General features: G+C 38.4%; 3 protein-coding genes across 6 annotated transcripts in view; 1 reads left to right on the forward strand and 2 right to left on the reverse strand.

Moving 5' to 3' along the window:
* Positions 1-414: 414 nt before the first annotated feature.
* Positions 415-3531, reverse strand: LOC126368084 (39S ribosomal protein L46, mitochondrial). The gene is made up of 6 exons (XM_050011968.1): positions 3360-3531; positions 3108-3279; positions 2623-2756; positions 2353-2495; positions 1364-1489; positions 415-632 (listed from the first exon to the last, which is right to left on the reverse strand). Exons 1-6 carry the CDS (start codon positions 3418-3420, stop codon positions 486-488), a joined length of 783 nt encoding a protein of 260 aa, XP_049867925.1. The 5' UTR covers positions 3421-3531; the 3' UTR covers positions 415-485.
* A 378-nt stretch (positions 3532-3909) lies between these two features.
* LOC126367997 (non-lysosomal glucosylceramidase) lies at positions 3910-13303 on the forward strand. Of its 2 annotated transcripts, XM_050011819.1 has the most exons (18): positions 3910-3984; positions 4404-4673; positions 4819-4907; positions 5031-5211; positions 5319-5481; positions 5840-5966; positions 6646-6963; positions 7457-7580; positions 7884-8009; positions 8160-8270; positions 8592-8706; positions 8797-8926; positions 9081-9222; positions 9466-9654; positions 10580-10798; positions 11431-11646; positions 12203-12432; positions 12688-13303. In XM_050011819.1, exons 2-18 carry the CDS (start codon positions 4516-4518, stop codon positions 12921-12923), a joined length of 2874 nt encoding a protein of 957 aa, XP_049867776.1. In that variant the 5' UTR covers positions 3910-3984; positions 4404-4515; the 3' UTR covers positions 12924-13303. The 2 variants fall into 2 exon arrangements, with proteins under 2 accessions (XP_049867776.1, XP_049867777.1); XM_050011820.1 differs by lacking the exon at positions 9466-9654 and having other exon boundaries at positions 3912-3984.
* A 1008-nt stretch (positions 13304-14311) lies between these two features.
* LOC126367994 (phosphoinositide 3-kinase adapter protein 1) overlaps positions 14312-18873 on the reverse strand; it is a 34198-nt gene continuing 29636 nt past the window's right edge. For all 3 annotated transcript variants that reach the window (XM_050011814.1, XM_050011813.1, XM_050011815.1), the window contains 7 exons: positions 18683-18815; positions 17361-17551; positions 16216-17059; positions 16012-16080; positions 15833-15930; positions 15230-15369; positions 14312-14879 (listed from right to left, as the gene is read on the reverse strand). In XM_050011814.1, coding sequence (XP_049867771.1) covers positions 14705-14879; positions 15230-15369; positions 15833-15930; positions 16012-16080; positions 16216-17059; positions 17361-17551; positions 18683-18815 — 1650 coding nt within the window. In that variant the 3' untranslated portion in view covers positions 14312-14704. The remainder of the gene's footprint in view (positions 14880-15229; positions 15370-15832; positions 15931-16011; positions 16081-16215; positions 17060-17360; positions 17552-18682; positions 18816-18873) is intronic.

Genomic DNA, 18873 nt, shown 5'->3' on the forward strand with positions numbered 1-18873 from the left:
GGTTATATCCGGTTACTGTGACATCTGATTACTGTACTACCAATCAGTACCTAATTAGGTACTTAAACTTTAACGAAGGAAAATCTTTGCAGCGCTATCTGAATGATTTGAGGAACGTAGTCCCTCATTGGGAGGACTGAGCTACTTTGCACTTAATTAAATAGCTACAATTATAAACATAGGACACCAACTGACGAATTTTTAAAAAGTGAAACAGAAAAGGAGCTTTATTTCTTTAAGTTTACTGCTGCTTCTATTTCTAATAAGCAAGTTATACTCTATGCAATTACTCTTCAACGTCCTCCGCAAGATTTCCAGACACCGTTTTATAAACAATTAAAAGAAAAACTTTCGGTCATAAGACCATAATATTGTTAGAAACTCAAAAAAGGAGGCATGACATAAATTCCCGTATAAAATCAATACAAACTATCTTTATTAATAATATATATAATAATTAATATTATGACTACACTTATGGTACACTACCAGGTTTCTTCAATCAAGAACTCGTGGACACACTTGTTGTATCGTTCAGGCAGTATGTCGGACAATTCGTTGCGCGTGAGCCAGTTAGCCTTGCTCTTGTCGCTGGGTTTCCCTCCCTTGTAGTTCGCGTAGTAGAAGAATACCTGGTTATTAAGATATAAGATAGGAGAGTTGTCTTATTAACTTCTCTGCTGGGGTGTACAGGAGAAAGAAATTATAGCATACATTTAGCTACGTCATCTAGCGATGGTCCCGAGATCGATTACCGGTCGGTTATTTCACTATAGCCACTATAAACTGTTATGGACTAGATCCTGATCATCAACATCCCGCAATGGAGCAGTTTGAATAGAATACGTTCCGTACCCTCTTCATTCGGTGAAGGGAGGCCTATACCTAGTAACGGAACGTATAGCAGTATGTGCTGTCATCGTCAGCCCATTAATTTCCCCACTGCTGGGGCACGGGCCTTCCCTATGGATGGATAGGGAGATCGGGCCTTAAACCATCACGCGGGCCCAATACGGATTGATGGTTATTAACGACTGCTAATGCAGCCGGGACCAACGGCTTAACGTGCCTTCCGAAGCACGGAGGAGCTCGAGATGAAAACTTTTTTTTTGTGGTCACCCATCCTTTGACCGGCCTTTGCGAAAGTTGCTTAACTTCAACAATTACAGACCGAGCGCGTTTACCGCTGCGCCACCGAGCTCCTCATATGTTATTAAATGTGCTGTATACGTTATTAAATTATAAATCATATTTTTATTACAATCGAGATTTCGAAAAAGGTTCAACATAAAACAACTGATCTACAAAGAGCGAAAAGATCATAAAATTCTGAAAGCGATAAACCAAAAGTGCAAGAACTGACCTTAGCCCCAATTTTTCCGTCGATCTCCGAGGGGTACTTGTATTTGTAGAAGCCGCAGGGCGCGTTTGACAAGAACTTCACTTTAAGGTCAGGTCCGCATTGCTCCTGGACGACTCTTTCTGCTGTCTATAACAATTCAATCAAAAATATCTTTATTCAGTAGGTATCGTAGTTACACTGGAATCTTCAATTTCTACATAAAGAACGTCTCATCCGTCTAAAACTACTGCAGCTTCTCGCAAGAGAAGTGTGCCAGGATCGAAGCAAATGGAATTCTATAGTCTCTGCTTACCCCGGTGGGAAATAAGCGTGAGTTTATGTATGTATGTATCATAGTTACACTTTGAATCTTAAATTTTTACATAACGAACGTCTTATCCGCCTAAAACTACTGCAGCTTCTCGCAACCTGTATAGCCGAGGAAAAGTAGTAAAAACAACCGCGGCACAGGGTCTTAAACACTCAAATTCATATGTTGGACTGGGACTTGGGAGTTTGGGAGCGAACAAAAACATAAGGCATGTTCATCTGCTTCTCTCTCGGATGTGGTGTAAAATCTGATAGAGGTATTGCCTTTTTTATACATGGGATATTCGACCATTATAATGGGAGATGTGCTTAGGTATGTACAAGTAAAAATGGGTGACTAGAAGAACCGATAAACTGACACTAATATAAAGTACTACTAGTTAGTAGTAAGTTTTATAAATTCTTACTCAAATTCCTTCTGTCTAAGCGATTCTTATGGGAATCCAACATATTTTGTGATGTGGTTTCCCTGCCATCTAGCGATATAAGAGAGTAACATATTCTAATTAGAGATACATTTAGTTTTTTCCACTCAGTATTACAACCCAGCACGCCTAGAGGGCGTTGTGTGACAATTTTTTTTAAATTACTTATTCTAAGTTAAATATTACTAAGTTATTTTCATATTTTTTTTGATATTGTCTAAAAATATACAAATATGTCCAATTATTTTTTATTACCTGTCGGAGAGTTTCGCCCTCTTTCCAAAGTCCTTGAGGTAGTAGACTTTTGGTGTCTTTGCCCAACTTAATTGGAGCCACCAACACTAGATGCCTTTGAAGACACCTTTCTGAAGAAGTCTTATCATTTTTCTTGTCAGCATCTGAAACATTAGTTATATTTTTTTATTTTTTGTATCTGTCATTGCGTATAATAATAAGTCCTTCATGTTAGTAGTACTTACTACTTACTTATCTGTTTGTACTAAAAGTGTGGTTTATTTGACTTACCTGTCTCTGTACTAGCAAATTTGAACTGTGCATATTCCTCATTGGAAGCATCTTCAAAGTCTTGAGCTGTTATTTTGCTCACAGTATCCATGTCCACATCTGAAGATTCATTTTTGAGAAGTTCTGCTTGTATCCTAAAAGTAAATCAATACAATGTTTTTTTTATAAAGCTCGAATCTTCAGTAATTAGAAGTAATAATGTAGGTATTTATAACCTACCCATGTATTTTTGTTACAAATACATAACAGAAAGTGATAATATAACATAGGTACATAATGTAAAAGGCAATACCAGAAATAGGTACCTCATCCACAACTTCTTTTTATTATTAGTTCATCTTGCGATGGATATACCTCTGCCAGATTGTGTTGTTATACAATTGCTAAGGTTGCTGTACTATGAGTTGTAGAAAAACAATTTTAACTGGATCATTCTATAGTTACAATAATTGCTGATTGTTTTGAGATATCCTTGTCTTACTTACTTATCTTGTTCATGGCGCAATTCATGATCAGATTTGAGACTTTTTTCTATTTCCATAGTAAACAGCATATCTTTGAACTTTTGTTGGATTTCATTGAGTGGTGGAGTCACTACTGGAAGCCTTTCAACGCATACTCCCGATACGATGTCCCATTGCGATTTTGTGCTTACACCTGAAATAATTTAATTGATAAATCTGCAAATATCTAATGCTAGTGCACCTAACCTTAAAACAAAAATGTTGTGATTTTACCTCTTATAAAAATTCTGTGGCATAACCTTATTTCAGACTGTAAAAATGTCTTCAAAAACATGTTTACGGAAAAGATACGGGATTATTAACGTTAGAAACTACTATTATTCCGAGGTTTATTTATACATAACCTCTCAATCCAATCAGCTGATCGGTGTCACTTGGTTTGATAAGAAACTCTTTGGCGCTCTGTAATATTTTTTGTGAAACAAATGTGTTGCAAATGTGGATAGTGTTTATTCGTTTTGTCTTATTTATGTTCGCACAAATAACGCAAATAAAACAGTTTTTTCTCCTTTATAGTCTGTGGCTCATCCTTATTGGTTAATTTTGACAGATTTGACAGCTAATCCTGCCAATCAGCGTCTAGCAATGCGTTTTTTATGCAAAATGGTCAATCTTATTTAATGCGTTGAGGAGGAAATGGTCTATCTTTGCAATATAAACCTGTATAAATCTATTTCACTTATATATTTCACATTTGTCCCAAATTATGCCGAATATACTGAGAACGCAAAATGTGCATGGTGTACACACACATACCATACATTCTCTGTTAATTTTATGATTTATGGTAATGTTAATTGTTTAATTTGACTGATTTCGTGAGTTTTTATCGAGACGCTGTTCCCGTACTGGGGCTTTTCGGCGGGAGACGGGAACGGGACAGTTGCTTTCTTCATTGAGTAATCTAAATAATTAATACGAAGTGGTGTTTTGTGGTTAATGATCGCATTAAGTTAGTCGGAAGACATTCGCGAGTGTTATTATATTGGAGTATTCAATAAACAAAGTGTATCTGCCTATTTTCGCTTCGTGCCGGGAAGCCGCTTCATAACTCAAAAGTTTATGCGGACTTTTGAGTTAATTCGTTTGGGGTTCGGAGTAGGAGTCTACTCCGAGGGTGGGGGCTTAGGTTTCATCATCATCACCTTTCATCATTTCATTAATCACCAAGAAAAAAAATACGTCAGACATGGCTGTATGGGCATAGTTCCCTTTGCCTTACCCTTCGGGGAAAACCAAAACAAAAAAAAAAAAAAATGTTCCCGTACTGATATGATAACGTTTCATTCGCTCGTGCGCTTTCGGTGGTCCTAGACGTGTTACGCGTTGTATTCACTTTAGTTCGCCGGTTCCCCAGTGCTGCTTCATCATGGAGATGGAAACCATAGGAGACCAGGCCACTAAACTGGACGACCCTCCGAAGTACGGGCTCAAGTTGCCTTTGGACCATGTATTTCCTCTCCAGACCAAGCAGATAATAGTACCTAAAGCTAATCAGATTCTTGAAATGATGCCTCTTACTGTCAGGTATGTGGATTGTTGTATAAAATATTAGAATTTAATTTAGGACGAGTTTACAGTATGAAACAATTAGTTAAGTTCATTTATTTACTGAATAAGAATGTCTTCAAATATACCTAACATCTTACTTAGTAATTTACTATCTATTCAGGTATCTGAAGTATTATCTTGGAAAGAAAATGCACAAAAAACGTCCAATTATGGACTACATTAACATGATTTCAGCACAAAGAATGTATGGTGAGTCTGATTTTATTATGAATCATTTCTCTGTGGTTACTTATAAGTACTATACAGTGTTTTTTCCCTATTAGTTGGAAGAAAATAAAATATGCTATTATAATATTAAAATTTTGGTTCCAGGATGTCCAATAGGTGGTATAGGAAGTGGTACCATTGGCAGGGGATTTAAAGGAGAATTCTGCAGGTTCCAAATGTTCCCAGGCCTCTATCAGTATGTCACAGTACCAGAATGCCAGTTCATAGTTAACATCAGAAATGCCAACAAAGAAACCATTTTCCAGTCGGTGTTATCGACTTATGAGTAAGTCCAAGGGCGAATTGAATCATTTTAGCACTTTGATACGCTAATGAATGGCTACGATGGCCGTTCAATGGGTACTATTCATTCAATAATTTGTCTAATTATAGCAAGCCCAAAAAAGCACCGGCGTCATGGGAATGGAACTTGAAAGGTGCAAACTGTGAATACACGGCTTTGTATCCACGTGCATGGACCACTTATGATTTGTCAGAGTATGGAGTGAAACTGGTCTGCCGCCAAGTATCACCAGTGGTACCACATAACTACAAGGTTACTATTACTAACAACTAAATCATTTAATTGTTTTGCACTATCACTGGTTTGTTTGCATTTTATGACATTGATATGACTGCATGAGTTTTAAAATCACTGAAATGTTCAAATAGAATGTTAATATATGAATATAATATAATATAAGTTAATATAAGAATATGTTAATATAACTAATACACAGTTTGTAAAATTACAATATAATTCAAAAACACTTTATAGCACATACCTATAATCACAACACTAAAAACAATTACAAATGTGACAAGAGAAGTACAATCGGTGGCCTTATTACTTACACAGCACATTATTTCTTATAACCCTAACATAAAACAAGCATAATTTTGATCTTTTCCAGGACAGTAGCCTTCCTTGTGCTGTGTTTGTGTTCACAGCAGAAAATGTATGCGATGAACACAGAGATGTTAATATTACATTTACTTGGACCGAAGTACTGGCAGATCCCAGAAAGAAGAAATCAGCAAGTAAGACCAAAAAATATTATTTATTTCGTTTAACAAATACTTTGCACACCCACCTGCTTACATAAAAAATAGAAGGAAAATCAGAAAATATTTTTTGTGATTCCTCTCTTTAATCAAACACAATCTTACTTTTGTTGTGACATGAGATAAAGAAAAAAAGTAGATAGATAGATAAATACTTTATTTAGCTTTAAGATTAACTTAACACAACATAACAACAACTAACATTAACTTCTTAAAAGTGTATTAAGTACTTAAAAAAAAGGTTTTGTGTGGGTACTGAATTTGTCTTGCGATAGATGTACCTCTGACTACCCCGATTGGGATATAGTCGTGAGCTTATGTTTTTCTGTTTTTGTATCACATTTATTCTCATCACAGGTGTTTGGATTAAGAATAATATAATTACAGTGATTAGATCAATTATCAAAAGTATTAAGATAATTTCGATGTAATCATAATTATAGTGTCTATACATTGACAGCTTACCACAAAAAATTGGTGCTTACCAATAACAAGTGGTGAACGTTTTTGTAAGTATTTGATAACCAAGCAAATTGGAATCTATAGTGGTTGGAATTTTACTGTGGTTTTTATCCTATTTGATGACTTGTGTCATCCTCTCACAAATTATTTTCTAAGACATATTTGAATATGTGTTCATATTTAATTATTTTAGTAAAATTAGACCTGGAAAGGTACTCAGAAGACCAAACATGCGGTGTGACCCTAGACCAGAAGATATTAGATCAACCATGCACTTTCACCATAGCCAAGACGAAAAACAATAATGAGACTATTCACGAGGGTTACTGCCTGTGGAACGCGGCAAAGACGTCGGCCTACGTATGGCAGTGTATGAAAGAACATGGCAGGCTGTATCCCGACCCGAGCCTCACCCCGCCCCCGCCTAAAGTCCCAGACAAGTCTGAAAGCAAAGATGAAAAGAAAAAATCAGAGAAAGAAAAACAGCAAAAGCAGAAGAAAATGTATAAATGTAAGTTTTATAGTTGCCTTGTCTGCAGTGTTTATAGCTAGACTGGCTGTTACCCATCGTTCATCGCAAATCGTTCTCATGAAATCCTACTATTAAAACTAAGCATAGAAGTTTCATAATAAACTTTGTCACCCCATTTTACCCTATATTATGGGGTTGACTTTCTTGAATTTCTGCTTGCAATTTCTGAGATTTCGCGATGAGGTCAGTTACTCAGTGACCATTCGCTTTTATTTACTGTAGTATATTATTTATTGTCCTAAACCAAAAATATTATGTGACTTTTGTAACTGGGTGTGTTTTTGAAAATGCCTTTGTACTTACGTAATATACCTTTTTGTGGATCGAATAAAATGATTTGTGACGCTCTTATTTGTAGCTAACCTTTGGAAAAACAAGCAAAAATTGCGCCACCGAAATTTAATACGTCTAGTCGCACTTTCAAAAATTCACCCAAGTAATGCAGAATGTCTTAAACAAATGTATGTTTCAGGCGATTCCATAGCTCTGTCAAGTTCGCTATCTCTAAAAGCCGGCGCTACTGGAATGACTGAGTTCTGTCTCGCGTGGGACATGCCTGTTATTAAGTACGCGAAGGATAAGACCATCCGTAAAAGGTAAAGTGGTAAAAAAGTGCTTTGTCTATAATTATTTTTGCAACGTCCGGAATAAAGAGCTTTGGTTCACACCAAAGTTCATGTCTTTGAAGGTCAACGGCGCTTAGAGCTTGATGCTAAGTGCGATGAATGCCCGAAAGCCCGACCACCTGCGACGATCAATTATACGTTATGTGCGAGGATCTTTCCCAACAAGATCGGTTATATAAGCCATATGTGGAGCACAAAAAAAGTCGTAGTCGAAGCAGTCGCCGTAGGCGAAATCGGCTGGATCACATCATCATATTTGTATTTCCGTTTCAGGTTTTACACAAGATTTTTCGGCAGTGACGGTATAGCGGGCGCGAGTATTGCTGGATACGCCCTTAGGAATTATAGAAATTGGGAAAGGCAACTCATTGAGTGGCAAAACCCCATTTTGAATAATAGGTAAATACATTTTGGTACAGGTTTTGCAGCTTCAGATATCTGGAAGCCTTCACTAACTGGGCACTTACCTAGTAGATAGCACGACAATTCCAACAACTTGCAAATTAGTGATATCAGAGTATTCTTATTATCATCTGCGTTTGTTTTCAGTAATATACCAGACTGGTTAAAAAGTGCCTTAATGAATGAGCTTTACTTTATCGCCGACGGAGGAACTATTTGGTTCGACGGCCGCGAAGATTTTCCGGAAGGCGACCCCAGGTAAATGTTGTTCCATTGTGTCAACGTCTGTCACTCTGAGAGATCTATTATGCAATGAAAAATTAAAAAAATCTTGGGGATGATGATACATATGAAAGGAGCTAGAAAGAAGCAGTATCTATAGTTCATTTCGCTAAGATAAAATTTGGATTCTAAGCGCGGGGAAGTGCGGGTCAGCAATACGTATACGGAGCAACATAAAGTTCCCCCTTATTGACGTCATGGGCTGTGTTGTTCATAACGCCGCTATATTCATACCCGAACTTCTTTTTGTTACAGTTCCGTGGATTTATATGTTAAGTATGTCATTCTTTTTTTCAGACACGATTTTGGATTGTTTGGCTATCTGGAGGGACACGAGTATAGAATGTACAATACTTACGACGTACACTTCTATGCGTCCTTTGCTTTAGCACAACTTTGGCCTAATTTACAAGTCAGTATACAATTTTCTTCAAAATTCTTTGTTAACTTGTCATCGGTAAAAATAAAATATCTATTAATTTGCTTTTTATATATTCAACAGGTAGTACTACAATACATGTATCGAGATACAATCGCGCTAGAATCGGAGAAGAGTCGAAAATCTTTATATAACGGCAAAAATGTGAAATATAAAGTCAAGGAATCTATTCCACACGATTTGGGAGATCCAGGTGCAGTATTTTTTGTTTAAAATTATAATTCGTTTCGTGTGCTATTATAATACTTTGTGATGATGATTTTTTAAAAAGCCGCTAAGGAGCTTTTCGCTATAAGGCGATGACCTAAGTAGATTTTTTACACGTACAATACTCTCTTACAAAACAGACGATGTGCCGTTTACGAACATAAACTGCTACAACATCCACGACGTGAGCGAGTGGCGCGACCTCAACCTGAAGTTCGTGTTGCAAGTGTGCCGCGACCTGCGTATCCTGCGAGCTTACGCCGCGCCCTTCGGCAACGAGAGGTACTAATTCACCCAGCTTGTAACAATATAACGGTCGCAAATCGGATGCCTTTTCGTACCTATTCGACTCGTACGTAACCATCTAATGTTCACACACCCTACTTGCTTGGAAGAATTCTTCTGGCGTGTTCGTACGTGTACGCATTGGTCGAGTTCGTACGAGAGTGCGTCCGAAGTGTAACCTTACAGCGTATCTAATTGTAGACACGTTTATACGACTAAAGTCCCCATGTGAACACGTAGGTACCGCTCAATGTCGTATATCGACGACGTGAGAGACGGTACAGAGGACGACTTGTACTCGCGCGCGACGGAGCAGGCGGTGCCGCCGCCATGTGAGACGCCGCCGCCGCCGCCGCCGCGGGCGCCGCCGCCCCCGCGACAGGCGAGCAAGCCCGTGGCCGTCGGCGATATACTAGACCTGTTGTACAGGTGCGCACAAATTGATGTTTCGTTCGTCTTCTAACAGCATGCCGCCGGTGTCGTGGTTTCTAATCATTTACGGGTGGAAATGAAATTAAAAATTGCCTGAATATAAAAATACCACCTGTATTCCTTATTTACGTAACTAAACTAATTATTCATATCATTTTTTAACCGTAATAAAATTTCATGAAGAATAGCGACCTAACCTAACCTTTGGAATCATACCGCGCCTAACTATGCTGCGCTCACGCGGTGGCGGGGCAGTCCACTGGGGACAGATATATCTTTCTCTCTTTGTCCAGAGCATCATTTAAACTCCAGCTTTTTATCCCCCCACCCACTATCCAAAGCACGGTACAGCGCGCGAACACGTCAGAATCGGTCGAACTTTAAGTAGGCTAGCTTGTAACTACTTGTATCCGTGCATGTATTAATATTTAAGATTCGATGTGATTTCCTTAGCTAGTTTTGCTTACCCTTATTAATTGGTCTTTAACATGACATGCCTATAATTATTGAGCTTGTCTAAATGAATGAAACGGGGCTCAGTTTCTGCCTAGTTTACTCAGTGACATGTAGATGATAACGGGTGTTAAAAAGGCCACATCATAGCTATTCGTTTAAAAAAGCAATATTACTGAATAGTAGCATCTAAAAATATTTTTATATGCGCAAATGTCAAATATCAATATTGCTTTTTATATGCTTCGATGTGGCCTTTTAAACCGCCAGTTATGGAGTGAACAGGTAACGCAAAACTTCTATTGTACGCTATTAAGCGCATTGAGTGCATTCCACTTACTTACCTAAGATAAAACTTACTTTGTACTTAAATATTAAAAAATATATAATAGCGTTATTTGTTCATATCTGTGGGTAGATAAAAAAAATTACTAAGGACATCTACATTCGAGCGTTTTAATCTCACCAGGAGCACAGCGTCAGAGGTACAGGAATCCGAAGTGAGGCAGGAACCGCGAGAGAGCGTCACAGCAGTATGGGATAGCAGGCGATACCTCAACGATATGTATCCGTCGTGTTGTGCGCTGCTGCGACGCGCACTTAGCTGGGACGCGGATGGCGACGGGCTTATTGAGAACAGCGGCAGTCCTGACCAGACCTTCGATGCTTGGGTGATGACTGGACCCAGGTGAGACACCACTAAACTTATTTCATAATATCGTCAAACACTGACAGATATTAAAGATGGGTGCTCAGCAGTGAAGGAAAACATCGTGAGGAAACCCACATTCCCGAGAAATGCATTTGCGGAGGTATGTCGCAACAACGCCATCTGTCGTGTTTTTGGGGATCGCCGATTGTAAAGTTCCTCATTGAGCCGTCTTTGGGTTTACTTTATTGACACGTTTATTTCTAATGGTACTCCTTCTCTCGTGTGGGTTGTGAGACCAATCGACCTCATCAACCCTGTTGTCAATGTTACTATTAAGTTACATGCTTACGTAAGTAAACAGCAGCTGGTACCGACTGCTAAACGTGTCCTCCGAAGTACGGATTATCTTACTTTCAAGCGGAGAGCCTAAAATGTCCTAATCAAAATAAGCATCATAAAGTGATTTTATAATTATGTCCCCAACAGGATTCAAAGCCGGGACTTCCAATCACTGGATCACGGAGTACATATTTAGAATAGAATAGAATAATTTATTTGCCAGAAAACAGTGTTTACAGATGTTATTGTATACAGTAGTCCGTGTTTTCAGCTTACAAGTAAGCATGCAATTTTTTTATTTACAAGTACCGAAATATTGTTATTTTCAGCGCATACTGCGGCGGGCTATGGCTAGCAGCATTATCAGGAGTACGCCATATGGCACGTTTACTGGAGAAAGAGGATGACGAGCGAGAATTCGGCAAACTATTGGACCAAGCACAACACTCCTTCCACGACAAGTTGTGGAACGGAACGTATTACCTGTTCGATACCAAACCCTCTAATAGAAACGTTGTCATGGCTGATCAACTCGCTGGCCAATGGTAAGTTTACAAATACCTAAAAGTAGATTTCACAGGACACTTCCCTCCAATCTCGAAGAAGTACTATTTCATTTCAGGGGGGTTAAAATGACACATCGAAGCAATTCATCTAAAAAAGCAATATTGCTATTTGACATTTGCGCATATAAAAGTAAGTCCGCAATACAAACAAATGTCAAATAGCAATATTGCTTTTTTAGATGAACTGCTTTGATGTACCCTTTTTTTAACCCCCAGACATCGATGGTCCCTGTCCCAAGATTTTAGTGAGTCATGTTGAAGATTTACACATAAGCTCGACTATATATAACCCAATTGGAGTAGTCAGAGGTACAGCTATCGCAAGATAAACTAAGTACACACACCTCACCGAGCTTTCTGTTAGGCCAATGGTGAGGCGTATCGCCGTCTATAATGGGCCAACTGTATTAGTGAAAAACTGCACTCAAGATAAATTACTAACTCATTGGTGCAAGTCCGGTATGGCGAACCACAGATCTACAGTGACTACATATAGATTTATTTCAGGAAGTCTTATCATATTTTAAACTTGTAGGTTCCTTCGAGCATCCGGGTCATCCGATCAAGTGTTCCCAGAGAGCAACGTCCGCAAATCTCTGGGGACGATATACGAGAACAACGTACAAAAATTTGTCGACGGCAAGATGGGCGCAGTCAACGGCTGGGTGCTGGAGGGCCGCGGTCGCATCGACACTACCGCGCTGCAGAGCGAGGAGATGTGGACCGGAGTCACATATGGACTCGCCTCGCTCATGATATTTGAAGGTATTTTTTTCTTTTGCCATTGTCTCCAATCGGTTTCCGGGCTACGACAGGATTTACTTCATTCCTTTTTATTTATTCATCAAATTCATAGTGATATATAACATTTTAAGTACTTAAAAAGATAGGTATTAATAAACTAATCTCAGCTTCGAAGTTTCGAAGTCTCGAAGACAGTCGCCCTCAAGATCATGTCAATGTGACATCTTTCTTAAGATTGAGATAGTCTAATAAAATAATTTCTCGGAAACTTTTCAGGCATGCACGAAGAGGCCTTCGTAACCGCAGGCGGGATGTACAAGACATTGACAGATATGGGCCTTGCTTTCGAGACTCCAGAGGCGTTGTACGAGAATGGTAACCACCGCTCCATTGCTTACATGCGACCTCTGGCCATATGGGGTATGTACCAGGCGATAGTCAATAGGCCCCCGCCGCCTGCGCCCGTTGCTAATGGACAACTGAAGCACGCCAAAGAAAATGCTAAGTTATAGTGAATTTCTGAAGGTTTAAGGTCTGTATGGAATGTGTTCAGAGGTAAGATTTATATTTTTTCTTACGATACTTAATGTATATCATGTTATCTCGTAATTTCGGTAGCTTTTTTTGGCTTGACTTTCAAGGGAGATACTGTTACGTTTGATGTACTATGGAATTTGTAAAATGAACTGTAGGATTTTAAAATTATATATAGCATTGTACTGTAATTCGGTTTCCTAGGCCATTTGTCCGCAACGGAAACTCGGTATTCATTCTTCATGCTCTCTTCTGGTTTATGAGTGGAAGAATTGTCCAGATTAGTAGTTGTTTTTTACGTTTTTCATATCCAAAGGATGTGCTGTTTTAGACATCTTAGTCTAGGCAAAGCCTGAGTGGTTTAAGTATACGACTATTAGTTGGAAACCTTTGAAAGCCGTCTTTTAGACAAAGCGAATGTATGGGGTAGATGGAATATTGGTAACCTTATGTTGAACTATTCGATAGTTACCTATTAATTTATTAATGAAATTGTTTAAGTATTGTAAAATTGTGTTTAAAACTGGCGCTAAATGTTGTCATGGGCAATATAAAAAAAACTTAGTTTAAATCGTATGAGGCAATATTGTGATATTTCGTAAAGAAGGAAATGTAAAATTTCGTGTGATTTAGACGTAACTCGTAAAACTATGCATTTAATTTTCTTACCAATTGTTATACCAATGAGATTGCTACAATAGTATTAATTTTATTATATTACTGTTTGTTTATTTTTACTAAGGTTTTTAATGTTTTACTTTGTATTCAAAATATACTTTTTGTTATATTTAAAATACAATTAAGTTATTGTGTTAATGAAGAGTGCTAAATAGAACTTTGAATTTAGAAAATTATTATATTTTAGTAATTTATGTTGTTTGTATTTGGGTACTTAATGGAATGTAACTGTTTATTTCACTTTAAATAATATTAATAAAGGTCAAAATTAAACGATATCATTTTATTTAATTATATATTTCAATAGATTATAAGCCATAAATGCATTTCGGGAATATAATTAATAAAAATCTATTACTAAAACACTAAATGTGATCTTTCAATCTAATGTTTTCGTTAAAGTTAAAGGCTGCTAAAACGATTATTTCCATTTATTAAAAAATATCAAGAATATATTTTGTACTATTTATAATTAAATAATATGTATAATAGATACCGAATACAAAAATAAATAAAAATATCACTAAGAATCTCATATCTAAATTACGTATTTACAATACCTATTTATTTACATCAAAATTCTTTCAGTCTTTATTATTGATGATTATCATGGAATTCATACAAAACCAGCAAAAATACTTGAAGGAGTATAAGTATAAAAATATTGTTTTATAGGTGTATGACCTATGATAGAAGGTAATATACCAGAAGTAACATGGCGGACGTTGATACACGGTGATAATTCGTGCTTTACACAGCTACACTACACGTGCACGTGCATACACGTACGACAACTGGGGCCATATTTTTGAAGGTCGCCTTCAACTCACGTTCGAAAATATATACCCATTTCACGTAGCACATCAGAACAGGTATACATTTTCGTATCCGAGATGAAGGCGAGCGATTTAAATAAAGACCCCTGATCTATGATAACAAACTCTTTACCCTCAGGCCTCAGTGTAGGGAATATATGGTGGTGCCTAGTAGACGTGCAATTTGGATTATTGTGATCCGTTTTAATTCGCGAGTGATCCAGATAGCACACCATTTTATTACAGACAGACATCTATAACTGCAGTTATGTGTGTGTAGCAGAGATGTTCATGTACATATGCGCGCCGTCGCGGTCGTCGCAGCGCGCGTGGTGGTGCGGGCGTGTGAAGTTGAGTCTCAGGTGCGTATCCGGCTCGCAGTCCAACCGCTCGCGGGATGCCGACGGTTCGCGTTCTACTATCGTCGCCATGTGAGGGGCTCTGGAACGATTGACGTTATATATAAGAAAACGAAAAAAGAACAAGAAGACATAAGCTAAATCACCTTCGCTTTAATCTCAATCATGTATATTACGCGTAATACGTCTTTACTATTTTTAGTGGGTTGTGGACATATAACGCAATACATCGGCTTTATTTTTTTGTATCTGTTTACTTTGGAGCACCGTATGTATGTACGTTTATAGTTGTGGTAACCGGTTACCAGCCTAAAGCCTATATTGATAGTGTTTCATGTTGGAGAGAATTTGTGTCAAATTCCATTATCTGGTAGGAATAGTGCCCGATCTTCTTCTTCAGCAACTGAAAATCCCATATAAAAATAATAATACCTGTTATCATTCTTGGGGTGTCCGAAGGTAGTGAACTGCGGACAGCCGTTGAGCGGTCGCGGCGGTGGCGGGATCAGATAGTCATCCAAACGACTGTCGCTGTCACATGCCGAGTGCATCGTCAGCGTGCTGGATGATATCTGCGGGATACATGATGGGGTTAAACAATCATCAGCGACAGGTTTACTAAAGCAAGAATGTTCTATGTTTAAGGCAGAGAAGTTGGTGATGTGGTGGAAGAACAGAAATTAGACGCAGCAGTCTTGAATACCAAAGACATACGCAACATGAAATCCGGGTAGAAGTTTTTCCCGTTGACTGGGCAGAAGGAATAACGTAAAATTATAAACGATTTAAAGAACAATGCGTTCACTATGTCCGAAGCAGAGAACATGGTTGGGAATTGAAGAATAGGAATAAGACTACAGTCGCTAAAGGAAAAACAAATGCAACAGCAGTGAGTGAAGAGTAAGACAATATTAAGCAGAAAATTAAAGATACCCTAAATACGGGTGCTTTTTGAGATTCACCCTCTAACCACGCAATTTTCCTTTAAGAACTGTACCCTTGATCAGAAAATAACATGTTATTGATATGACTTACAATAGATCTGGCTTTGTCATCCATTTCCGACTGTACGCTGTTGGTCTCGCCGACACTACCACCGCTGACGGTGCTTAGACGGCCAGAAGATGACGAACCTGCCAAAACGCAACATTAATTTTAATAAAATAATTCAATATCCCTAATGTGGCAAGCAGTGTGTTTAGAATAAACCTTACTTTCGCTTAAGCTGCTATTTGGTCTGGTTCCATTTCTTTTTTCAATAGTTCCATTGGAGTGATCGTGGTCTGAAAAGAGTAAAAAGATATAGATTTCCAATTACTGGAATAGGCGTAGTAATCTTATGTATGTATGTGTCCAATGATTTCTTTATAGAAAAGAGCTGCATTTGTTTATAGAAAATTGTTAAAAAAATTACTTACTCTTATTTTTGTTTTTGGAGAACATCTTCTTCACCCTCTCGAACGGCGTCGGTCGCTTCATGTTATCTTTTATCTTCTGTTGGATCTTGTCATACTCTTCCCTCATCTTGTTTAGCTGTTCTTGTTTTTCCTTCAGCGACTGCTGTGTCTCATTCCTGTTCTTCCACTCCATTACCAACTTCTCTACCTCCGATATAGTGAAAACATTGTTCTTAAAATCGTTTATAATTTCAGCTAATTCTTCTTGCCCGGTCAATGGGAAAGTCTCTTTCCCAGATTTCATGCTGCCACTGCTGCGTATATCTTTGGTATTCAAGTTGATTTGGCTTATATCGCTAGTTGGCGTATCAATGGTAAAAGTCTTCGATTCTTCGGTGGGTGAGTATAAGAATATATCGTTTTGCTGCGGCATTAACCGCGAGCTATTAGCGTATAAATTATTTGGTCTAAATTTAGGGCTTTCTACTTTAATATTGGAGGGTTGGACTAAGTAGTCATGTTCGATGGCTTGTTGTATTCTTCCTCGTGTGTCGTCGTGGAGTGGGAATTCGTTTTGGTAAAGCTGCTCTTTGACTTTTGGTAATTTCAGGGTTGGTCGTGACTTTTTCTCTTCGATATTTTTCTCTGGGATCTCGAGGTTCTGTGTGCAGGCCTCACTGAACGGGTCAGTGGTGGATTCGTGTGTCTTTGGTTCAGTCTTGTCGTGGGTGGGCGAGTCGACAGTGTCACAAGCTTCGACAATACGCAACTCCTCTTGAGGCTTCCTTTCTTCCTGAAGATCATCTTTATCGTTGTCTGACATGTTCTTCAAGTAATAGTACATGTTGGAGAACTCGTTTATTTTCTGAAATTAAATAATACGTTTTATGGTCACGATCAATCTAATGTGAATTTAAATATTTGGTTTATCCATCACTGAAGTTCATGGGGGAAATTTTGACACTGCATTTGTACCTACGTAATTTACGTTGCCCATTTCTTACATATATACTTATTGACTTACAGAATAAGAGCCTCATAGGCCAGTCGATTCGATCGATAAAAAACTTTAGATAATTATTTAAATATTTCCATCATCACAACAACAATTACGTACTATAACGTCAATTTCAAAAATGAATCCGGTTTTCCTCACAACATCTTACCATATGGTCAGCCAGCACATCAGCCAAGCGATGGTGCTTGTAGTCCCTCGCGAGGTCGGCGGGGGTGCGGTGACGCGCATTGCGGAGCGCCACAGCGGCGCCGCCCCCCGGGCACTCCAGCAGCTGCCAGCACAGGCGCTCCAGGCCGAACCGTGCCGCCCAGTGCAGCAGCGTCGGGTATTCTTCGCCGCCTGTAAGGATATAATCCTATTAGTGTTCAGTCGATGATCGACAAGCTGAATTGTTTACTACTTCTTTTTCTATCGAATCCACTCATTCTTCTCAAAACCCAGTGTTGAGTGTACTCGCGCATTTTGAGACGTTATCCTCTTTCCTACCTCAGGTTTATAACTAAAAAGTAAACATCCAGTCTCACAAGATCTTACCTACCTATGTGCCTTCTATAGGAAAGAGATTTGAATCCGAGGCGTCTGTTTTTTATTAGAAAATCAGGTAGGTAGTTTCAGCACGGTGATCATCATGATAATGAAAAGATTTGGATTATATTTGCAGTTGTACTTTCGATTGACTAATAGTGGTTAAACTATTTAACTGACATACGGTTTTAGTATTTTGTTTTACTGATCAATATGATCAATAATAACTATTTGTTCAATTTACATTTTACGGCGTGTCTTAAATTCATGCGACTCTTCCATGATTATTTATTGGGACACAAAACAAAGAGTTGATTCGAGTAGTAGGTACTAGATAATGAAACAAGGGCTGATTGTCCCCTTAATTTTTTGCATCCGCTCGCCCATCAGAACCGTTTAAGTAATGTCTAAAAATAGGTCGCGTAACAAGGACGGACAATGTTTGTCTAAGTTAATTAAGATGACCCGTTCTTTATGTTCCAGCGAGTGTTTGGATAGGACCATGAAATTGACACCCGGGAACGGAAGGCAATAATTAGTATACAAGCGTATGTTAATTATCACACGCAAAAATGATTGTTTTTTACGTAAATTCGCTTAGACCACAGTGATGTGGTCTTACAGAAGTAATCGTTGTATGTAGGTAGAAGTATGATGATGCCACTTAGTGAACGTACGTCAAGGAATCAATACAAAACTAGAAATAAAGTTTCGGCTGCTCCGATTTTGGTCTAGTGGATGCGCAGCTTTAGGGTTGCGTGCACTTTGGACGTGTTTTCTTACGGATTTGCAACATATCGTTACGGGTACTTGTCTATAACAGTCTATTCGCATCCAATGGGCGCGTTTGCAATGAGATTGTTCCTGCGTTTTCTTTCGTGTACTTTCAATGGAAGTACGAAAATACGACCCAAGTACAACCAGCCTCAAAGAGTGTATACTTACTGGAGACATCAGCTTTGGGGTTGAACTGTTCAGTGGACGCCAACAGGTTAAAGTGCGGCGGAATGTTCTTCTGAAAAGCGTTGAGCATCCAGCTGTCCAGCTGCTCTTTACTGCTTGTTTTGAAACCCAAGGTCTGTCAAATAAACCAAAATAACTTAAACACGTACTACATTGTGTCTACTAAAGATACT

This window comes from Pectinophora gossypiella, chromosome 7, assembly GCF_024362695.1.
Source record: "Pectinophora gossypiella chromosome 7, ilPecGoss1.1, whole genome shotgun sequence".
NCBI lineage: Eukaryota > Metazoa > Arthropoda > Insecta > Lepidoptera > Gelechiidae > Pectinophora > Pectinophora gossypiella.

Coding starts and splice junctions, on each gene's coding strand:
- LOC126368084 (XM_050011968.1), bottom strand. CDS start 3,420: ATGTTTTTGAAGACATTTTTACAGTCTGAAATAAGGTTATGCCACAGA. Junction 2,496..2,622: donor ATTTGCTAGTACAGAGACAG/GTAAGTCAAATA, acceptor CTAATGTTTCAG/ATGCTGACAAGAAAAATGAT. Junction 633..1,363: donor ACGGAAAAATTGGGGCTAAG/GTCAGTTCTTGC, acceptor CTTAATAACCAG/GTATTCTTCTACTACGCGAA.
- LOC126367997 (XM_050011819.1), top strand. CDS start 4,516: ATGGAGATGGAAACCATAGGAGACCAGGCCACTAAACTGGACGACCCT. Junction 8,707..8,796: donor AACTTTGGCCTAATTTACAA/GTCAGTATACAA, acceptor TATATTCAACAG/GTAGTACTACAATACATGTA. Junction 10,799..11,430: donor TGGGTGATGACTGGACCCAG/GTGAGACACCAC, acceptor TGTTATTTTCAG/CGCATACTGCGGCGGGCTAT.